Source organism: Mobula birostris, chromosome 6 (genome assembly GCF_030028105.1).
Source record: "Mobula birostris isolate sMobBir1 chromosome 6, sMobBir1.hap1, whole genome shotgun sequence".
Taxonomy (NCBI): Eukaryota; Metazoa; Chordata; class Chondrichthyes; order Myliobatiformes; family Myliobatidae; genus Mobula; species Mobula birostris.
The window spans coordinates 43,090,798-43,114,844 of NC_092375.1; the positions used below are offsets into that span (position 1 = coordinate 43,090,798).

The following is a 24,047-nucleotide window of genomic DNA, read 5'->3' on the forward strand; positions in this document are numbered from 1 at the left end:
ACGCAGCAAATTAACCGACCAGTGCCCAGAGCATTGCTAACCTTTTCTCCTTTTCGGATATCCCAAATAAACACGTGCTCACAGGCCGCAACTGCCACGTATCGACCTTTCTCTCCACGTAGTTGTACAAAAACAATATTTGCCTTCGGACTTGCAATTACTCCAAACACTGCACTGGCAGCGTAGCGTAGATATTGCTTTGTCAGTCCCATGATCAAGGGCTAAGCTTGGTAGAACATTTAAATAAAATCTGATGAAAACAAAGAACAAGCAGTGAATTACTGAAACTCATATTTTATATTACTTGTGTTTTCTAATGAAAAAAGGGTAATTTTGTGAACTACATAACTGAAAAATAAAACTGGGTTATTGTAGCTTCTCAGCCTCTCTTCCAAGACTTCACTCGTTTCTACCTATCAATCATCCCCCAAGCATTTGCTCTGAACCTCATCAGTTCATCGATTTCAACAAATATTGCATCAATTCAACTTCATCGATTACTTCTCATCTGCGATTGTACTCCATCACACAAATTATTCACTCCATCCCCCTTGCTCATCTTCCCTCAATATGCTTCAACGCCTCACCCCCTTCAGAATCTTCAGCTCCTTCCCAACCCGTCGCTCCCTTCCTCAACTTTCTGCCTTCTACTCTTGTTTGCCGCACTCCCCTGGCTTTTCTTCCTCTAACGTCCCCTGCTTAATCCCCGCACACCCTTTCACTGCCTCTTCTATTCCTCAATCCCCATCTTCACCTCAACACACTGCTCAACATCTCTCCCCTCCTTCCCTTCAACTTCCCCTTCCTTCCTCCGTTAATCCCTAACCCCACGCCCGTGCCTTCCCCTTCCCCACCCTCCTTCCCCTTCCCCTTCCCCACATCCTCACTCTCACGTTGCTGCTCCACTCCAGACCATCCGGAGGTTCCGCGGAAAGGCTTCTCTCAGACTCAATCACACGATAATCGAGTCGCTGAACAGGAGACTCGCGGTTCCCAAACCACAGACGCTGGAAACTATAGAGGAACACACGCACACAAAATGCAGCGGGTCAGGCAGCATCCATACAGGGGAGTAAACAACCTGCGTTTAGTCATCTCCTGCTGAATTACCTGGGGTTTACCTTTGAAACCAAGCTGAGCACTTTCTATTCTAATATTGCATAAATTTCATACATACCCAGTGTCCAAAACACTGTAATATGGAAAACACAAGTGAGATAAAACAGTTGACATTTGTATTAGCAACATGTGCCTATATTGATTGGAATCTGAAATGTGAAGTGCTTTCAGAATTTTCTTCATCTATTGATCACTGTCGAATCAATTTAATGAGTGAGCTGCCTTAGCTTTCTGGTACAAGGAATCCAAAGTATTCACTGCCCTCTATATGAAGAAATGTCTCTGTCCTAAATGATTCCATTTTTTAAAATAGTGACTCTGAGAATAGTGACTCTGATTCTAATTTCCTCGTCCAGCAGAAATTTTCTCGAGCCCTTACTAAATTTGGAATGTTGAAATGAAATCTCTCGGACTTATAAAATTGTCAGTGTAAGTTTCAGTCCCATCTATAAATAAACCTGTGGCGCAATATAATTTATTCTTTTGAGATTTGGAAAGGATTAATGATTAAGCACAGGTCATAGAAACTGATAAAATCTCGTGGGAGGGGGGGTCGCCGACAATAAAACAAGATACTCAGAAGACGATTTTATACCATGTTCTCATAACTGCTAGTTGGGTCATTCGACTTTTGTAAAAATGCAGAGATAATGGAATAAGCGAAACATTTGATATCTGATATTATAGAAGCCTTACAATGAAAACCGATTTCACAGTTCAGTCCTCAGCATTTGAAGTTGCACAGAAGCAAGCGGGACATCGATCTGCGCTGGCTCGACTGGTCGAGCTTGCTTGGCGAGGGGAAGTGACGATGAGGGTTGCTCGGGGTCACGGTCGTCCTGTGCGATGGGCTGTGGAGCTTGGGCTGTTCGGCGATACTGTGACTGCGCAGCGACTCCGGCCGCACCACTACCACCAGTACTAGCACTAGCACTAGCACTCTGCGGGGAAGGGCGGTGAGAGGCCGTGGGCCCCAGTGGTGGAGAAGGCAGGCCATCCGCAGGGGGAGGCAGGGCAGCAGGCGGCGAGAGGAGATTGACCAGTGGCCCCACACCCCTATCTCCGTCCCTGGCTGCCCTTCCCTCTGCCTTCCCCTTCTAAGCTCACTAGCCCTTGCACCACCACCCCCTCCCCCGTTCCCCACCCATCGCTGGGGCATTCATACGCACGCCCCACACTCACAAACACGCTGTCTTGTACATTCATGCACCCTCCTCCAACACACAAAACACACTTGTGCATCCTCCCCTAACAGCACACACCCGCCACCTTCCAATACTCAGCAGCGAGAGTGATCGCCTTATCGATAGGGTCGGAGAACTAAAGGCACGGTTCGGTGCGAAGACCGAACTTGGGACAGTTACCGATTGAAGAGTTGATCGTTTTCTTGGTCGAAGGAACATGGATCCCTTAGGGGCCCGCTCTCCCATTGTGGACATTCAAACTCTGTCTTGCTGGGCCAACAGTTCAGATAAACTTGACACTGAATCGGATGGACTCAGTAGAGAAGACTCTTCCATCTCTTCCCCTTTCCCTTACAGGAAAGATATTAATAACAAAGTAATTCTTTGGTAAGTATTAGGGATTTGTTTCCCTCTTTATTCAAATTGGCTCGCAAGACGTTTAACTGATTCCTGTAAAAGCATAGTAATTTTATGTTTATAATGACCCTTGCTAGATTTGTAATCCAAATTGATCATACTTGCAGTTTTTGCTAACTTTTGAATCGTGAATTTTAAAACAACCCTGCAAGTCTTTGCTCAGTTGACTGAGATAACTGGGTAAACCATTGTCCTTCGGCTCGAAATGTCGACTGTACTTTTTACCCTAGATGCTGCCTGGCTTGCTGAGTTCCTCCAGCATGTTGTGTGTGTTGCCTGGATTTCCAGCATCTGCAGATTTTCTCTTGTTTGTGAATAGCCATTGTCTTCCTGCAACTTTTATCTATGGAGGTTGGAGCTGGTATCATGCTGAGGTCACTGTGCAGCTGATAACTTGGATCGTACATGAAAATTAACAATTGCAGATGACAAAAATCAGAAAGAAAAAGAGAAAATACTAGAAAAATCTTAGCAGATCAGACAGTATCCACAGGAAAAAACATGGTTGAGTTGCTGAGTTTTCGTTTTGCAGCATTTTCTGTTTTTTATTCTTGGACAACACATTTAGGGAGGCGAACCTTAAGTACCAGCAAGAGCAGGTAGAGTGGGCATGACTGACGGTCAAAGAGACAAAGTGGAGTAGAATCTTATAAACTGATTCATTTTCTAACAGATTTTCCCTTTTGGACATTGTTCAGGATGGTGGTTTCTGAGAGAAGTGCAGCCACGGCTAGGAGCCATACACAGAAACAGTTCATTTAGAGTGCTGAATTGCTGGGTGAACAATTGCTATTCTACATGAATCCTATCTCTTTCTTCCCCAAGTCAATTTTACTGTATGCTGGGGGAAGTTTACATTGATGAATTAAACTACACCTTGGGACGTGGGAGAAAACTGGAACAGCTAGGGGAAACCCATGCAGAGACTGGGTAAACTGCGTACAATATTAGAAGTCGGGATTGAGCATGAGTCACTGAAGCTGTGGGGTAACGGCTGAACTGGAAAGAGCCAGGGAGATTGACAAGGAGAAAGAAGAGTTAAACACACACAAAATGCTGGAGGAACTCAGCAGGTCGAGTCAGGTTTATTGTCATTTAATTATATCCATGCATACCATCAAATGAGACAATGTTTTTCTGAACCAGGGTATGAAGAGTAGTAGTACACATAACACACAATAACTCATGAAAGTAAGGATAAAGTCTATAGATGAACATCAAATAAATAAACTAAAATGCATAAATTAAACATTGTAAGGAACAGAACAGATTAACCAGTGACACTTTGAATACGATGTGGCAGGGAGGTCAGAATCCTGAAGGAAGAAACTGTTTCCCATCCTGATCGTTCTTGTTTTTATGCATTGGTCTCCTGCCTGATGGTAGAATGTCAAAGAGGATGCTGCATGGATGGGTGGGACTCTTAATAATACTGAGGTTCCTGTGTACACTGCACTCCTGATCAATGTTCCCGATGGATGGTAGGGAGATCTGCTCAGCTGTTCTCACAGTTCTTTGTAGAAACATCCAGTCTGATGCTCGGCTGCTCCCGTACCAGATGGAAATGCAGCTTGTCGGGATGCTGTCAATGGTGCAGCTATAACATGTAGCTCAGATGGTGGGGGAGGAGCCTCACTTTCCTCAAGTAGTGGAGACACTGCTGTGTTCAGGGAGGTGATATTAGGGACCAGCTGAGGTTGTCCGTGATGCGAACTCCCAGGAACTTGGTGTACTTAACTCTCTCTCTAAGGGGGAGCCATGTATTCGCAGAGGGGGTGGTTCATCTCTACCTTCCTGAAGTCCACAAAGATTTCTTTGGTTTTTTCCACATTCACTTAGATTGTTCTTCTCACACCAATCCACCAGGTCAGGCAGCATCTATGAAAATGAATAAGCAGTCAATGTTTCAGGCTGAGACCCTTTTTCAGGACAGAAAAGGAGGGAGGGAAGTGGGGGGAGGGGAACGAGGCTATCTAGAAGGTGATAGATGAAGCCAGGTGGGTGGGAAAAGTCAAGGGCTGGGGAAGAAGGAATCTGATAGGAGAGGAGAGTGGACCATGGGAGAAGGAGACCCAGGTGGAAGTGATAGGCAGGCGAGGAGAGGTAAAAGGCTGGAATGGGGAATAGAAGAAGAGGGGTGGGGGAGGGGAAATATTTTACTGGAAGGAAAAATCTATATTTATGCCATCAGGTTGGAGGCTACCCAGATGAAATATAATGTGCTGCTCCTCCACCCTGAGGGTGGCTCATCTTAGAACAAAAGGCCATGGACCAACATGTCGGAATAGGAATGGGAGTTAAAATGTTTGACCACCGGGAAGTTAGAGTGCTATTGTTCTGCCATCATATAGCACTGTAAACGCTTAATTACACTGGAGGGGAGGAAAGAGAATGAAAAAAAAAAGCATCAATATTCAAGGGGATAGATGAGCATTTCTGTAACTGTGTGAATGTGTGAACTGTGTGAATCCTCGTTCGTACGTGGATACAGAGCATTGTGAAAAGAAGGGTAAAGCACCAGAGGTAGTTTTTGAAATAATATCAGTGACAGGAAAGTGTATGAGGTTCTGCAGGCAGAGTTAGGTTGCTAGAAAAGAAGTTGAAAAGCAGGATCTCAAACATTGTAATTTCTGGATTACCATGTCCTAATAAGAACAAAAATAAGAGGATGGAGCAGGTGAATGTGTGGCTGGAGAGGTGGAGAGTTGTAAATTTCTAATGCACTGGAATCATTTCTGGGATAGGAAGAACCAATACAAATTGCCTCAGCAGTACCATGAGCAATGTCCTTTCTGGATCTGCCAGTGTTATTGAGAAGGGTTTAAGATGGTTTGGCAGGAGGAATTTCAAAAGGGAAATGGGGTTAATTAGTAAATCAGAACGACAAATAAATAGCAAAAAAAATCGTTCAGTAAAAGGGTCGAAGTGCAGGAAAATATTGATGATAAAATTAAAACTACTTTATCTGAACGCTCGAAGCATTTTCAAGAAGTAAGAGGAACTATTGGCACAAAGTAAACAGATATGATTTTAATTATATTGGAGAAATGTGACCATTTGGTGATCAAAGCTGGGAGCTAAATATTCTAGGGTATTTGACATTTAGGAAAGACTCGAGAAAAGGAAAAGGGAGTGGTATTACCTTATTAATAAGAGAGATCAGTGTAGTAGTGAAAATGATCTTGATAGATGATCATGTAGAACACGTCTATTTTAGACAAGCCAAGGATAGCAAAAATCAGAAAATGTTGATGGGGAATTATTTGTCTGGCAGTAAACATTTACAATAGTAGCTAGATCATGTCAGCAAATTGGAGTTGCTTGTTTTATCTAATACAGTAATCATAGAAGGCCTTAACTAATAATTCAAAACTGACATGATAAGGTGTTAAATAAATTCATGGAAGTATATAAAATGCTTTTCTAGAGGAGCCAACCATTGGAAAAAATAATTCAGTTCTTTTCTGCATCAAGAAATGGTTAATTGATAACATTGTTGTCAAGGGACCTACAGGGGAGAGTGACCTTTAATCCAGAGTTTAGAAGGCAGTATAGTTCCATGTGTGACCTGAATTTTAAATGTAAACAAAGGACACTGAAATATGAATGAAGAATTGCCTGTGGTTAGTTGGGAAAATACATTACATGATATGATGGTGGACAGACAATGATTAGCATTTAAAGACAAATGCATGAGTTGCAAGATGCATATTCCTTTAAAGCACAGAACCCAACCAGTAGAGTGTTTATCCATATCAGGCAAGAGAAATTAATGGAAGAGTTAAATCAAGAGAAAAGCTTTTAAAGTTGCCATAAATAGTTGTAGGCTAAATGGTTAAGAACATTTTTGAACTCAGCAATGGAAAGTCAAGAAATTAACAAAGAAAGGCAAGACTGACTGTGAATATAGACCAGCAAGAAACATAAAGTGGGCTTTGAGAGATTTTATAGGTATGTGCTGAGACTAATGAGGGCAAATATAGGCCCCTTAAAGAAAACTGGGAGAATTTATGATTGGGAATAAGGAAATGGTGGACAAGTAAACAACTAGTTTGCATCTGCAGATGCTCTGGTTATCATCTTCGAAAGTTCTAAAAATTTGGTGCTTTAAATGTGTGCTAAATGCTAGAATCTGTAATATGTGATGCACCTGAGAAAAATTATAGGATTGAGCAGAGCCAACATGGATTATAAACGGCAGGTCATCTATTGATGTAATCTTTTGGAATTCTTTAAGGATGTATTTGTGACTGGTCAAGTGGATAAATGGGGACTAACTAGTAGATGTCCTATTTCTTGTATCTTTAGAAGTCTTTTCAACAAGGTCCCACATAGAAGGTTGATAAAACAAAGTTATAACATGTGAAATTGAGGATAATGTACTAATATTGATTTAGAATAAGTTATCAGACAGAAAGCAAAGATTGGGAATAAATGAATTGTTCCAAGGTTGTGACTAGCAGGTTATCACAGGAATTGATATTTGGCTGCTAGTTGTTTTATAGTCAATATCAGTGATTTGCCTGAGGGAATCAAGTGTCTTATTTCTAAACTTGCTGACACTGGTGAAATTGTTGGGATCATGAGCACTGAAGAGGCTTCAAAGGGATATGAATAAATTGGATGATGGCAGATGGAATATAATGTTGAAAAATGTGAAGTAATCCACTTGAATGCACATAACCAAAAATTAAGTTTTTTTTGTTATATGGCAGTTGAGTAGTATTGATACTAAACAACGAAGTATTGTGCTTGTACACAATTTGCTGAAGTCAAACACGCAGGTGTAGCAAGCAAAGAAGCAGACAAATGGTATGAGAGGATTTGAATAAAGAGTAAGGAAATCTTAGTGTAGATGGATTGGGCCTTGGTGATAAATATTGAGGAATATTATGTGTGACTTTGGTTCTGTACTTAAAAACAGATCTAGTTTACATGGATTGGATTTTTTTGGACTGCCTGCAGAGATGGTGGAATTCCCATATGGGGAGAGATTAAATAGCCTATGGTTCTATGCTCTGGAGTCTAGAAAAGCTAGAGGAGATCTCACTGAAACATATCGAGCTCTTAATGGAGGATATGGAAGATAGGGTGATATAGCAACTGTTTTGTGTGTGAACACAGATCAGCACATTATGGAAACCAGCCTTATCCCCATGGACTCAACCTGTACTTTCTGCTGCCCTAGTAAAGCCTCTAGCATAATCAAAGACCCCACCCAGCCCAGACATTCTCTCTCCTCCCCTTTCCCATCATGCAGAAGATAAGAAAAACCTGAAAGCACAGACCACAAGGCTCGAGGACAGCTTCTAACCCCCGTTATCAGGCTTTTGAATGGACCTCTTGTACGATGAGGTGGTCTCTTGACCTCACAATCTATTTTCCTATCATCGTGCGCTGTACTTTCTCAGCAGCCGTTACACTTTATTCTGCATTGTCATTGTTTTACGTCAATGTGCTGTGTAATGATTTGCATGAACAGTATGCAGGACAAGCTTTTCACTGTATCTTGGTGTATATATCCTCTATGTGAAGTCCAAGACCTGAGAACACAATTTGAGAATATAAAGGCTAGAGCATTCACATCTGAGAGGAGAAACCTTTTCATTCAGAGAGTGGTGAACCTTCAGAAAACAGCAAGAAAAATAGAAAGAGTTTGGCATTGATAAGAGCCAAGTTTGGCACAGGTTTTCACTGAGATTGTCTCATGATGGACCTGCGGATTATTATTGTAGTTTGTATCATCTTACAAATATCAATCCAATCAGGCATCCTCTGCCATGTCTCTGTAAGTCTGTGGCCCCCACACTGTCTTCATTAGTTACTGGGTTCAGAACGCAAGGTTCTGTTGAAGTTTGGTCACTTAGTATGTTTGAAAAGAATCAGCTGTTTTTCTTTCCTCCACAGAGCTAGTGATATGATCATGGCATTTTAAGGATATTGATTGGGAAATAGCAATAGTTCTGCTGTTCATGGACGGAATGCCATGTCACCTTTCCCATCTATCAGATAGAATGCTCTGTTTAACACTAATGCTGTCCTCCTTCTGAAGTATCAACTTGAACTTTGTACTTATCCTCAAAGGCAAGATATAAACAAACAATCTCACTCGACCAAGACTATTATATGATCTAGTGAAGGAATCAGTGATAAAAGATGGCACCAATATAATTAGTAGCAGTTGGTTATCCTAGTACACGTGAGTTAATATTAGTATTAAGGGCAATGGTTATTAACATTAAGACAAATGCACGGTAGATTTCTCTTGATCCCTGTCGAAAAGAGGATGAGTGGTGTTTAATATGGAATTTTGTAATTATAGGTATTTGCTGATGAGGTGTGCAATTGCACCTTGTTGGGATACACCTCTAAAATTGTAACTGCAATAACTACAGTAAAACTTCATGTTTATTCAGACAAAATTTTAAAATTTGCATTAATAAGTAAGAAGCATATTTTCTACTCAGACTGATCGGCAAATCTGAACATTGCTTTATGGTAGTTTTCTCATTGGCTTTGCAAAATATCTCATGCAGCTCATAATCTACTGACAGTGTAAGTACTTTGCCTTTTGGCTCAGGAGCAGCATTGTCCTTCTGCATTGTTCTGGCTTTTTACAATTGTATCTTGGTGCATTGTGGCATCTCCATTTTACTGGTGCACCCTATCCTCGTTGTCTGTGTCTTCAGACAATGCAGATTCACAGTTATGCAAGGAACCTATTTCTACCAACGTCTCGTTATATGCACCCAAAACTGACAGTTATGCAAGGAGCACCGCTTTCCCGCCAATACAAGTCATGTGGGCGCACCTCACAATCTCTCTCCCGCCACTCTCGCATTGGTTTTGGCAAGGTGTGGATGCGCGATCTTAAACTTCTATTGGTTTTACCTACGGTGCAGTGATTTTGCACTTGAAATATTTAACTATGCCTCCTAAGCGTCCGATGTCATATCCTGGGCCGTCAGCTGAGTAGCAGAGAACCGCTTTAACACTTGGGAAAAAAAGTTGGAAATTATAAGCAGCACAGCATCAGCTGAAGGTAACACAACTCTGGGATGCTACTGCCGGGAACAGAATCTTGCCTTTAAAGTTCTTTTGTTGCTTGATAATGTGCCAGCCCATCCTAAGCATTTGGACAGCATTCATCCTAACATAACAGTGCGTTTCCCGAGTTGGGCACGTGGCCAAGAGGTTAAGGCATTCGTCTAGTGATCTCAAGGTCGCTAGTTGGAGCCTCAGCTGTGGCGGCATGTTTGTGCCCTTGAGCAAGGCATTGTCTACGCCCACCTGGACAAGCCAGCGAGCACTGTGAGGGTCATGTTTTTTGACTTCTCCAGTGCGTTCAACACCATCCGCCCTGCTCTGCTGGAGGAGGAGCTGACAGCGATGCAGATGGATGCTTCCCTGGTGTCATGGATTCTTGATTACCTGACTGGCAGACCACAGTACGTGTGCTTGCAGCATTATGTGTCTGACAGAGTGATCAGCAGCATTGGGGCTCCACAGGGGACTGTCTTGTCTCCCTTTCTCTTTACCATTTACACCTCGGACTTCAACTACCGCACAGAGTCCTGTCATCTTCAGAAGTTCTCGGATGACTCTGCCATAGTTGGATGCATCAGCAAGGGAGACGAGGCTGAGTACAGGGCTACGGTAGGGAACTTTGTCACATGGTGTGAGCAGAATTATCTGCAGCTTAATGTGAAAAAGGCAAAGGAGCTGGTGGTAGACCTGAGGAGAGCTATGGTACCAGTGAACCCTGTTTCCATCCAGGGGGTCAGTGTGGACATGGTGGAGGATTACAAATACCTGGGGATACGAATTGACAATAAACTGGACTGGTCAAAGAACACTGAGGCTGTCTACAAGGGACAGAGCCGTCTCTATTTCCTGAGGAGACTGAGGTCCTTTAACATCTGCCGGACGATGCTGAGGATCTTCTACGAGTCTGTGGTGGCCAGTGCTATCATGTTTGCTGTTGTGTGCTGGGGCAGCAGGCTGAGGGTAGCAGACACCAACAGAATCAACAAACTCATTTGTAAGGCCAGTGATGTTGTGGGGATGGAACTGGACTCTCTCACGGTGGTGTCTGAAAAGAGGATGCTGTCTAAGTTGCATGCCATCTTGGTCAATGTCTCCCATCCACTACATAATGTACTGGTTGGGCACAGGAGTACATTCAGCCAGAGACTCATTCCACCGAGATGCAACACAGAGCATCTTTGGAAGTCATTCCTGCCTGTGGCCATCAAACTTTACAACTCCTCCCTTGGAGGGTCAGACACCCTGAGCCGATATGCTGGTCCTGGACTTATTTCATAATTTACTGGCATAACTTACATATTACTATTTAACTATTTATGGTTCTATTGCTATTTATTATTTATGGTGCAACTGTAACGAAAACCAATTTCCCCCGGGATCAATAAAGTATGACTATGACTAACCACACATTGCTCTAGTCTGTGCTAGGAGTGGCGCCCCACACAGACTTCCAATCTGCGCCTTGTAAGGCACAAAAATGCCCGACGCAGGCCTCTCATGGTCTGAGTCGACGTTCCCTCCCTCCCCTCCTGCCGCTTAATACAACATCACTGATTCAACCACTCGACCAAGGTGTGATCCACATTCAAGGTGTGCGTATTTTTTTTACCGCGAACTATCTCTCAGATGCTACAAGCAACAGACGATTTTGGAAATCCTGGGTGAGGGATTGGTGGAAGTCGGAACACTTGGCACAAATGGCAATGGACATGGACCCACGTTTAGAACGAAGTCAGCATTTCAGTCGTTCCCTGCCGTCAACCCTTCTTCCCTACAAGCAAATTTAAAACAAAATGCTGCCAAGCAAACAACCCTCACCACTTTATTCAAATCCGTGAAACCTTCTGCTGCCAGCAGTTCTAAGAGTTCTATGCGTCTTCCTTTTCACCCCTTGCTATGATCCTGACAACCACAACCAACCACCTTATCTATGTAAAGCTGCCCAACACCACAACAACCACTCATCTCCAGGAGCGAACACACCTGCCACTGTTGGTGAGTACTGTACACCCTCGGATGTTCACTTTCTATGATTTATTACATTGAATATTACCTTAAATTGATGAAATATAATGCAAATGTTGTCTTGTAGTACTGCTTTTGTGTCGTATTGGTATGAAAATGTGGATAAATTACAGATAAAACATATTTAGGAAGCCCTCTGGAACACATCTCTATTTTCTCCATTTAAATAATTATTCACATTATGCGATTTCACATTATGCGTCAACTTCGAGGAATGTATCCCCCGCATATAACGAGGATAGGGTGTACTGCATTTCATCTTGCATTTATGTTCTTACAGACATGTATGTTGTTACAATGCTATCAACTGAGCTTAAACAGATTAGCTTTCTTTGCTGACATAAATAAGCAGGTGCTTACATGGTGTTAATGTGATGCTATAGGAATCACAGATGGAAATTGCCACTGTCTGTTTCCTTTCCTGATCCCACCACCTTTACTTTCTGCAGAACTGAGGTGGGTTTTGAATTGAGTGTATCATTTCTGTTGCAAGTCATGGAGTAATAAGAGACAATGTAATACTAACCATTTCCCTTTCTCTAACCTACCTCTTCTGCTTTCTTCTGTTCCTCTGTTCTCCCTAATAGCTGAGTGCCATCCAGAACTTTGACTTCATGTACAACCAAAATTTGGTTGTTACGAAAGATTCTGTTTCATTGACTGAGGAGTGGATGTGAATTTTGATCTGATATTTAAGAATACCTGGTTTTAGAAGCTTCAATGACACTGATTTTATAAATGGACTGATCGACACAGGCATTGCTTTTGTACCTCTGGAAGTTCATCCACCATCCTTTCAATTTGTCTTTCACTCACCATAGTAGGATTACAGCTCATGCAATCTCACTGCTTCTCCACTCAGCCTGACCAATAGCAATACTTAGGTCAGGCTGTGTTTATTGTCTGCAGCTCAGCATTCAACACAGTCATACCCTTAGTTCTATTCAACAAGCTCCAGAACCTGGGCTTGTGTACTTCCTTCTGCAACTGGATGCTGGACTTCCTCACTGGGAGACCGCAATCTGCGGATCAGAAATATCATTTCCTCACTGACAGTCAGCACTAGTGCACCTCAAGGACGTGTGCTTAGCCCATTGTTCTACTCTCCCTATACCCACGATTGTGTGGTTAGGCACAGCTCCAACACCATCTATAAATTTTTAGACAATCAAATTAATGTTGGCAGAACTTCAGATGGTGATGGATCTGATGGTACAGGAGCAAGATAGTGGTGTTGGAGCAACAACCTTGCACTCACTGTCAGTAAATCCAAGGAATTGATTATGGACTTCAGGGAAGGTAAGTCGAGGGTTCAGAAGTGAAAAGAGTGAGCAGTTTCAAGTTGCTGGGTGTCAACATCTCTCAGGATCTATCCTGGGCCCGACACATCGATGCAATTACAATGAAGGCATGACAACGGCTATTTCATTAAGAGTTTGAGGAGAATTAGAATGTCATCAAAGACACTGGAAGATTTCTACTGATGTACTGTGGAGAGCATTCTAACTGGTTGCATCACCGTTTGATATGGAGGCGAGGGGCCACTGCACAAGATCGGAAAAAGCTACAAGATGTTGTAAACTCTGCCAACTCTGGGCACTAGCCTCCCTGGCACCAGGGCACCTTCAAAAGGTGATGCTTCAGAAAGGTGCATCCATCATTAGGGATCTCCATCACCCAGGGCATGCCCCCTTCTCATTGCTACCACTAAGTTGGTGGTATAGGAGCCTGAAGAGAGACACTCAAACTTTCAAGAACAGCTTCTTCCCGCTTTGCCATCAGATTTCTGAATGGACAATGAACCCATGGACACCACCTCAGTATTTTTTTCCTCTTTTTCAACTATTAATTTAATTTTCTTTTTTGTATACACTTATTGTAATGTATAATTTTTATTATTATGTGTTGCAATGTACTGCTGCCGCAAAACAACAATTTCACGACATCTGCCAATGATATTAAACCTGATTCTGATTCAGATTGAAGTACTTTGGAGATGGTAGCATCCAATGTATTGCTATTTCCCTACCTAGTAGTCATGTACTCAGCAGCTCTCTTTGAATCTTTGGAGCTGGTTTTCCATTCCACACACGGGGCTTTAAAAAAAGTGATCATAGTGCATAATCATTGTTGATGGACTTTTGATAACTATTAACGAGGACATTTGTGACAATATTTCTAATTAGGCAACACATTGTTACTTAGTGGACTGGCAGAGGGGATTTGTGCCCTAGGTGTGGTTTGGTGGTACTTTAATATATTAAGTGAGCTTGAACATATTCTGGGCTTTTATTTATATCTGTCTCCAAAAACTGTCCTAATGAAGGGTCTCAGCCCGAAACGTTGACTGTTTGCTCTTTTCCATAGATGCTACCTATTCTGCTGAGTTCCCCAGCATTTTGTGTATGTTGCTAATTAACAGGAAGGGTGGCATTTAATAAGGGGAAGTTTTGAGACATAAACAGAGCCTTTAGCTTCTTGTTCTTGCTCTAGAGTTACATTTCTTAGTCTTTCTATCCCTCTTCCTAAAAGTTTTATCAAAGCATTTCTTTTCAGGATGTAGTTTGTTCATTTTTAATTACTTACTGGGTTAGCAGTTGTTTCCTTGAGAGGATCTGTGTAGTGTGCTGAGATATTTTTCACATAGAAGGTTCCAAATTGTTTGCAAACTTGTGGTCTACGTTGATGATACCACTGAGTGATGGGCTCTCAACTTGTTTGTTATAATTACCTATGTTGGTATTCTTTGCTTTTATTAAATGATAAATGTAACAAATTCAAATGGGCATCAAGTGTTCAAATGTTAACAGGGTGCTTCTTCTTTTAGGAAAGGCGATGTAGTCTTGCTGAGGTGCACAGCCATTGTGAATACAACTAATGAATCTCTATTTGACAAGAATCCTATAAGTGAAAGTATCCACTTGCATGCAGGACCCGAACTCAGGGACGAGTTACAGAAATTGAAAGGTGAGATCCGTCCTGTAAATCCAAAATGGTTCAAACAGGGAAGTAAACATTCTCCATTTCATCTTGGTTTGGATGTATTTAGCTAGCAAAGAAGTGTGTCTCACTTTTATAGAAAAGCTCAGTTGTCTTTGGACATTTTTTAAAGAAAAAAAATTTTCTACTATATTTTGAATAGAAATTGTAATGGTAGATTTAATGAGATGATATTCTATGTGATACGTTCGCCAAAGGCTCTTCCGCTCCATTACCCAAATCACCATCATATTTATAACCACCTCTGGTTGTGTTTTCTGTTGCAGTTAGTTCTAACTACTCTGGTTCCATTTCTGATTTTGCTATTGGGAATTTTCATGCTGGATTGAGTTAGGTCTGACCACTTTCTGCACACTGTCCGTCCTTCTCTTGATATTTTATGTTGCTACATCCAATGAATATTGTAAGCATGTCTTTGAGACGTGGGACAAATCTGGAGCACCCTAAAAATACCACATAGTCCGAATGGGAGATTACGTACACAATATGGGTTTTCCTATTCTTGAAGCTAGCTTTTCTGTGTATTGCTTCCAGAAGTAGCTCCACCCAAACTGGTTGTGTTAATATGGTCACGTCAACTCCTTGTACCATCTTCTACATCTCCTTCTGCCCCAGGCCATTAAAATTCTGATTTCTACAGTCTCACTCAATAAGCTATAATGAGATCACTTTGGAATATCATATTTTCCCACCATCATCCTCCCAAATGGCTGCTGTCAAGGATTTTTCTCCAGCTGCTTTAATTGTTCTATAATGCGCCCCAAATATTCTGCCATATAATCCCTATTAATCTCATTAATTTTTCAGCTTGCATTCTTGTTTACGGCGATACTGTTTTTGACTACTATTTTGAGTTCCTTACGACTTTTGTACCCCTTCAGCACCAGCATGAAGTGGATCTTAGAATAAGTGGCTGTTCTTTATCACCTGAGTTAAGAATTTACATTAAAATATGTTGTCATTTAGAGGAATAAAATCTACTCTGCTGAATTAAATAGCTATGTCGTGTTACGAGCAACAGCAAATTCTTCTGTGATGTGAAATGTGAAATAACTTCTGTTTTTAAGGTTGCCGCACAGGGGAGGCGAAAATGACCAAAGGGTTTAATTTGGCTGCGAGGTTTATTATCCATACTGTGGGGCCGCGATATAATGCTAAATACAGAACAGCTGCTGAAAGTTCCTTGTACAGCTGCTACAGGAGTGTACTTCTGTTAGCCAGGTAAGCATTCTGGAGTTTTATAGTTACAAAAGTAGAGGAAGAAGAGATTTAGTGTCGTTCTTATGTGTAATCCTGATTTCCATTCCCATTGTTAGTAGGCAACACATGGGCAAGGGTTGAATTATATTTTTATTTTTGAAACTTATCATGCCTACTAGAATTTTCTATTTTACTGGAATTCCAATTTCCATTTTAGCTGAAAAAGCAATAGCATTGGTCCAGTTGATCTTCCAGAGCAGTACTTTGTTGCATTATTTTGGTATCAAAGTGACTTGCTTTCCATTTTTGGATTTAAGCTTTTGCTTGAGCCCTTTTGTGAGAAGAGGTGGCCACTTGGTCTATACCAAGTTTGAGCACATTTCCTCGGAGTCCTGTTCCCATATTTCAGGGGTCCCCAACCTTTTTTGCACCGCGGACCGGTTTAATATTGATAGTATTCTTGCAGACCGGCCAACCGGGGGGGGGAGTTTCAAATATGGGACACTTGTGTTTTCCCCGAGAAAGACTACCGTGACAATGAAGCCTTGCGCGGGCACCTGTGTGCGCATGCATGACATACGCATACGTGCACATGCCAATTTTTTTCCCACAAATCGGTTTTGGCTTAATCTTCCTGACTATACTGTACATATGTTATTTCTACTTTATATAGGCTGTGTATTTATCATATCATTCCTGCTTTTACTATATGTTAGTGTTATTTTAGGTTTTATGTGTTATTTGGTATGACTTGGTTGGTTACTTTTTGGGTCTGGGCACGCTCAAAAATTTTTCCTGTTTAAATTAATGGTAATTGCTTCTTCGCTTTACGCCACTTCGGCACAAAAGGTTTCATAGGAACGCTCTACCTTAGCGGAAGAAATACGGGACAAAGGTGGTCCTGTACGGGACAAACCAATTTAGCCCGATATACGGGATGTCCTGGCAAATACGGGACAGTTGGCAACCCAATGTTCAAGTTCAACAGTGCGTGACAGGGATTGAGGAAAGGTGCAGCTGACTCATATCGTTTCCTTGCGGCCCGGTAGCACATGCTTTGCGACCCGGTACCAGTCTGCGGCCCGGTGGTTGAGGACCGCTGCCATACTTAACAAGACAAAGGAGCAGAATGAGGCCATTTGGCCCATCAAGTCTGCTCTGCCACTGCACCATGAGCTATACTATCCTCCCATCTAGTTCCAATTTCCGGCTTTTTTCCCATATCCCTTGATACCCTGACTAATTAGATACCTATCAATCTCCCTAAGCACCCTCAATGATTGGGCCTCCATAGCCTATTTTATCCATAGCCTACTTGGTTCTGTATAGCCTATTTTATCTTCCATTCTCATCAACTCCTTGTTTCTTCCCCCTTTGATCCTGCTACCCATATACACTAAGAGCAATTTCAACAGACAATTTATAGTATCAGCTTACCTTTGGGAATACAGGAGGAAAACTGGATTAATTGTGAAACCTACACATTTTAAGGGAGAACATGCAAACTCCACATGGAAGTGACTGGAGATCAAGACCAAAGTTTGATCACTGAATTTGAGGCTAACTGCTTGCCATTATGCTGTTCTAGAGCCATGGTATACTGTATAAAGGGTACTCTGATTTTTAGCTTTTATTCTCCTGGTCAGTAGAATCATAATTTAACAAGCGCAGAAGTACTGCAAAAGATGACTATTAAATAAAATCATTGCTTTGAAATACCCAACTGAGCATGGAAAAGGATTCTCAGTAAAATCACACATGTGATCTGGAATGTACTAGAGCAAAAAAAAACAGGCTCATTACCTTAAGAATCATTCTGATTTTTTTTTAAATGCAATTTTGTACACTGGCATAGAGCACAATTATTCTCCTTTAAACTCTACTGTACATCGAGATTCTAACAGTATTTTTCAATTTTTAGCACGTTGCTTTCTGTTGTCATTTTAGATGTCAGTTCAGATGTGTGCACCAAAAGTGAAGTTGACTCTTAGCATTCTGTTAGACCATCCTGATCTGTTTCTTTTGACCTCTTCCAGGGAGCATTCAATGTCTTCATTGGGATTATCTGTCATCAATACACCAAAAAGGGGCTACCCTTTGGAGGATGCTACCAACATAGCTCTGAGTACGTGTTGCTCCAGTTAACTTCATGAAAGCCGAAGCAGGATACTTTTGCTGCTTTAATCAAAACTGGCTAATGTCTTTTATCATCTGTACATCTGTTAAGTTTCATATTCTAGGCCCTGGTTGTGAGTCACAGGAACTGTATTGTTGTAATATAGACTACTTTCAGTCAAGAGTCCAGTTTTGTTATTTCATTGACTTATGATTTCTTTACAAATGATCAACTTCATTATTTGCTGTTTGCACATTTTTTAATTGCCACTCACTGTAAAATTCATCCTTTTCACCATTCCCTGTTTCCAAAAGGTATTCATAGAAAATGCAGAGCTACTAAATTTATTGGAGAAAAAATTAAGAGCTGTTCCTCAAGTTTGTTGCATTGTTGAAAAAACATTGTTATTTACAGGAAGGCATGAAGAATGGCTTTGGATTGGAGACAGGAAGATTACTGGTAGCAAGGAAGTCTACTTATGAGGGAAAATTGTTGATTGGATTTGCTTTTCCTTCTACAGAGCTGCTTAAGGGATAACATATTCAAAATTGTGATGGGATTTGATCGAGCAAATAGTGAAAATTTGTTCTATCTGGCAAATGGATTGGTCACCAGGGGTAATAGAATAAAGGGAATGACAAAGCAGCTCGAGAGAAATGAGTTTCAGAGCATCGTCGGGATTTGGAATGTGTTTCTGGAAGTGTGCTGGAAACGGACTCAGCAGGAACGTTGAAAGGGTAGTTTCATTTAAAAGGTGACTAATTTGCAAGGTTATAGTGAGGACAGCTGGGTTGTAGGAGAACATTTCTAAAAAGTGGAAAACAAGATGAGTCAAATCACAACATAGCAGTTAGCGATCCAGGTTCAATTAGCACTGCTGCCTGTAAGGAGATTGTACGCTCCCCCCCACCACCATCACCGCGTGTTTTTCGGGTGCTGCGGTTTCCTCCTATATCCAAAAGACACAAGGGTTAATGGGTTAATTGGTCACATTAGTGTAATTGGGCAGCACAGGCCTATTGGGCCAGAGGGGCCTGTTACTGTGCCGTATCATTAAATGAATATATATTTTTTTAATGGTCAAGAAGATTGAGAGCTTCAAGTTCCTAGGAAAGACTATCATCAATAGCTCTGTTCTGGTCCAACCACAAGGAAAGTTCACCTGTGCCTCTACTTCCTCAGGAGTCTTCCTCTGGTTGTATCCTAGCCTGGTATGGAAACGCCGGTGCCCCTGAATGAAAAATCTTATAAAAGGTAGCGGATACGGTCCAATCCATCATGAGTAAAGCCCTCCCAACCTTTGAGCACATCTGCACGGAGTGCTGTCGCAGGAAAGTAGGATCCATCATCAAGGCCCCCCACCACTCAAGCCATGTTCTCTTCTTGCTGCTTCCATCAGGAAGGTTCAGGAACAGTTATTAACCCTCAACCATCGGGCTCTTGAACCAGTGGGGATAACTTCACTTGCCCCCTCACTGAAGTGTTCCCATAATCTATGGGCACACTTTCACTCATGTTCTCTACTTATTGTTTGTTTGTTTGTTTGTTTTGTGTATTTGCTCAGCTTGTTGCCTTTTGCACATTGGTTGTCTGTCCTGTTGAGTGCGGGCTGTCATTGATTCTATAGTGTTTCTTGGACTTACTGTGAACACCTAGGGTTGTATATGGTGACATATATGTACTTTGGTAATAAATTTGCTTTGAACTTTAAAGAAATGTTGCATGTCCCCTTTGATTCTCTATAGAAAGTATACTACACCACGCTTGGTATGGCAGCTTCTCTACCTTTGACATCAAGAAACTGCAGTGTTGTGGACACAGTTCAGCCCATAATGGAAATGTTGTGGCCGTTACAGAGGCTTGACTGCCACAAGGGTAGGAAGGGATACTGGACATTCTGGAAGCGTAAACTGGGAGCAGATGTTCTTGGGGAGGAGGGAACATAGTCAGGAGGAAGAAGGAAGAATACTTAAGGTTTCGGAAGTAAGGATCATACAGGGCTCCAGAGAGTGTCAAAGTAGCCAGGAAGGAGCTTAAGAATGGATTTAGGAGAGATATATAGGAACATGAGAAGGTATCAGCGAGTAGGAGTAAGGAAAATCCTAACATGTATAGAACAGGAGGATGGGCATAGTGAGGATAGGACTGATCAGGGATAGTAGAAGAAGTGGGGACGTCCTTAGTGAATACTTTGCTTCAGTATTTACCAGTGAGAGGGACCTTGACAATTGTGAGGACTGTGTAAAACAGGCTGATATGTTTGAACATGCCCAGATAAAGAACTAAAAACATCGGTACATCAGAGATTTCCTTCTTTTTCAAAGATAGTTTCCTTTCTCCACTATTGATGCTGTCCTCTTCCACATTTCCTGCACATCCGCCCTCTATCCATCTTCACACCACATTAACAGGGAGAGAGTTCCTCTTGTTGTCATCTACAACCCCTTGAGATTCCATATCTGGCTCATCATTCTCCTCAACTTCAGCCATCTTCAATGGGAGCCTACCACCAATCACATCCTTTGTTTCACCCCTCCCCCCCCCACTCTCCACTTCCTGCAGGGATTGCTTCCTCTGTGTTTCCCTTATCCATTCATCCCTCCCCACTAATCTCCCTCCTGGCACTTATTTTTGAATGAGAAAGAAGTGCTGCGCCTACCCATTCACTTCCTCCCTCGCCACCATTCAGGGCTGAAAAGCACTTCACCTGCGAAGCTGTTGGTGTCATCTATGAAGCAGACTTGATGGGCTGAATGGCCTACTTCTGCTCCTGTTGCTTTTGGTCTTATGTTACCCAACTCTCCCAACACAGCCTCTGCTTGGGCCAGACCCAATGGAGATTGGTAGACCGCTTTTTGAGCACCTTCCACAAAAAGCAGCTTTTCCTGGTGGCCATGGATTTTAACTCCAATCCCCACTCCCATTCTGACACATCTGTGGCCTCCTTTTCTGCTTCGATGAGGTTGGAGGAGCAACACCTCATTTTCTTTCTGGGCAGCCTCCAATCTGATAACAGGAACATCGACTTCTTTAACATCCATTAATTCTCCCCCCACCCCCATTCTTCAATTCCGCACTCTGGTCTCCCTCTTACCTCTTCTCTTCACCTTATCTGCCGGTCACTTCCCCCTGGTGCCCCTCCTCCTTCCCTTTCTCACATGGTGTCCACTCTCTTGTCCTATCAGATTCCTTCTTTCCAGCATTTTACCTTGTCCACCTATCACCTCCTAGCTTCTTACTTCATCCCCCATCCCCCACACACCTGGCTTCACCTATCACCTTTTAGTTTGTACTTCTTTCCCTCTGTCCACCCTTTTCTGGCTTCCCCCTTCCTTTCCAATCCTGTGAAGGGTCTCAGCAGCCGAAACCTCCCCTCCATATGCTGACTGATCTTGCGAATTCCGCCACCATTTGTATGTGTTGCACGAGATCGATAAGTCCCTGTGGCAAGACGATATATACCCCAGGTTTCTACAGGAAACGAGAGAACAGATTGTTATGCCTTTGACTATGATCTTTGCATCCTCGTGGTCACAGGAGTAATGCCAGAATATTGAGAGGGTGGCAAATGTTATTCCTTCAGGAAAGGAAATAGGGATAATCCTGGGAATTCAGACCAATGACTCTTACATTAGTGGTGGGCTAACTATTGGGAGAGGATTCTTAGAGAAAGGATTTACAAGCACTTGAGCACGTACAGTCTGATTAGGGATAGTCAGCATGGTTTTGAGGGGCAAGTCTTGCCTCACAAGCCTGATTGAATACATCAAGGAAATGGCAAAACAAATTAATGCTGGTGGAGGATGTGGATTTTTGTAAGGCTCTGGTTTCCTCCCACAGTCCAAAGATATGCAGGGTAGGTTAATTAAGCACTGTAAATTGTCCCATAATTTGGTTAGGGTTAAATCAGGATTGTCAGAGGTTGCTGGGTGGTGTGGTTCGAAGGACCAAAGTTTCTATTCTGCGCTGTATCTCAAAATAAAATATTCTGCCTAGAGGTCTGTGAATAGTAGTGTTGTCCACAGATCTGTCTTGAGATCTCTTTGTAATTTTTACAATTAACTTAGTTGAGGAAGTGGAAGGGTGGGTTAGTAAGTTTGCAGATGACATATAAAGGTTTTTTAGTTTGTGATTGTCAAAGATTACAATGGGACATTGACCTGGGGTCTGAGAGGTTGCAGATGGAATTCAATCCCGAAAAGTGAAATGATACACTTTGGAAGGTTGAACTTCCAAAATTAATTTTTTTTTATATAGGCATCTGTTAGTCTCATGAGACCATGGATTTGCGCCTTGGAGGGTTTCCAGGGCGCAGGCCTGGGTAGGGTTGTATGAAAGACCGGCAGTTGCCCATGCTGCAAGTCGCCCCTCTCCACGCCACCGATGTTGTCCAAGGGAAGGGCATTAGGATCCATGCAGCTTGGCACTGGTGTCGTTGCAGAGCAATGTGTGGTTAAGTGCCTTGCTCAAGGACACAACACGCTGCCTCAGCCAAGGCTAGAGCTAGCAACCTTCAGATCATTAGACAAACACCTTAACCACTTGGCCACGTGCCAACACTTCCAAAATTAATAATACAAGGTTAATGGCAGAATTCTTAGCAGTATGGAGGAACAGAGGAATCTTGGGGTTCACATCCATAGATTATCATGTAGGTTGATAAGGTGGTTACGAAAGCATGTGGTGTGTTGGCCTTCGTTAGCCAGGTTGAGTTCAAGAGCCATGAGGTAACGTTGCAACTTTATTAAACTCTGGCCAGACCATAATTGGAGTATTGTGTTTGGCTCTGGTTGCCTTATTATAGGAAGGATGTGGAAGCTTTAGAAAGGGTGCAGAGAAAGATTTACCTGAATGCTGCTTGGATTAGAGAGCGCATTTATTTATTTTGGTAAGTAAATGTTGGTAAATGTGAGGTCATCCACTTTGGAAGAAATAAGTGAAAGAGCAGATTATCATTTAAATGGTAAAAAAAAATGAAGCATGCTGCTGTGCAGAGGGAATTGGAAATGCTTGTGCATGAATCACAAAAGGTTGGTTTGCAGGGGCAGCAAGCTATCAAGAAAGTAAGTGGAATGTTGGCCTTCATTGCTAGAGGGATTGAATTTAAGAGCAGGGAGTTTGTGCTGCAGCTGTACAGGGTACTGGTGAGGCTGCACCTGGAATACTGTATGCAGTTCTGGTCTCCTTACTGGAAGAAGGATATACTGGCTTTGGAGGCAATGCAGAGGATGTTCCCCAGGTTGATTCCAGTGATGGGGGGGGGGTTGGACTATGAGGAGAGATTGAGTCACCTGGGACTGTACTCGCTGGAATTCAGAAGAATAAGAGGAGATCTTATAGAAACATATAAAATTATGAAAGGGATAGATAAAATAGAGGCAGGAAAGATGTTTCCACTGGTCGGTGAGACTAGAACTGGGGACATAGCCTCAAGATTTGGTAGAGTAGATTTAGAATGGAGATGAGGAGGAACTGCTTTTCCCAGATTCTCTGTCCAATGAAGCAGTGAAGGCTACATCAGTAAATATATTTAAAACAAGGTTGGATAGATTTTTGCATAGTAGGGGAATTGAGGGTTATGGGAAAAAGGCAGGTAGGTGAAGATGAGTCCATGGCCAGATCAGTCAAGACATTATTGCCCTTCGTGCTGCGCAGCCCAGCAGCTCCCCCAGTTTAATCCTAGCCTAATCACGGGACAATTTATAATGACCAATAAACCTACCAAGTGGGAGGAAACCAGAGCACCCCGAGGAAACCCACACGGTCATGGGGAGAACGTACAAACTCCTTACAGGCTTATGATAAAGTGTTGAGTGAGCTTGGGCTTTTCTCTTTGTCGTGAAGGAGAATGAGAGGTGACTTGACAAAGGTCTGTAAGATGGTAAGATGCATTGATCGGGCAGACCACCAGTACCTTTTTCCTAGGACAGCAATAGCTA

At 42.3% G+C, this 24,047-nt stretch overlaps 2 protein-coding genes across 5 annotated transcripts in view; one reads left to right on the top strand and one right to left on the bottom strand.

The window, feature by feature from the left end:
- The window catches only part of wdr3 (WD repeat domain 3), a 58,674-nt gene extending 57,691 nt beyond the window's left edge, over positions 1-983 (bottom strand). The window contains exons 1-2 of one of the 3 annotated variants that reach the window (XM_072260352.1): positions 894-983; positions 42-250 (exon numbers count right to left, since the gene is read on the bottom strand). In XM_072260352.1, the coding sequence (XP_072116453.1) occupies positions 42-212 (171 nt within the window). In that variant the 5' untranslated portion in view covers positions 213-250; positions 894-983. Of the gene's footprint in view, positions 1-41; positions 251-349; positions 733-887 lie in introns of those variants that run through there. The other 2 variants (XM_072260351.1, XM_072260353.1) reach the window with 2 other exon arrangements.
- A 955-nt stretch (positions 984-1,938) lies between these two features.
- gdap2 (ganglioside induced differentiation associated protein 2) overlaps positions 1,939-24,047 on the top strand; it is a 53,206-nt gene continuing 31,097 nt past the window's right edge. Inside the window, exons 1-4 of one of the 2 annotated variants that reach the window (XM_072260355.1) lie at positions 1,939-2,690; positions 14,620-14,759; positions 15,860-16,013; positions 18,029-18,117. In XM_072260355.1, coding sequence (XP_072116456.1) covers positions 2,521-2,690; positions 14,620-14,759; positions 15,860-16,013; positions 18,029-18,117 — 553 coding nt within the window. In that variant the 5' untranslated portion in view covers positions 1,939-2,520. Of the gene's footprint in view, positions 2,691-10,923; positions 11,763-14,619; positions 14,760-15,859; positions 16,014-18,028; positions 18,118-24,047 lie in introns of those variants that run through there. The other variant, XM_072260356.1, reaches the window with a different exon arrangement.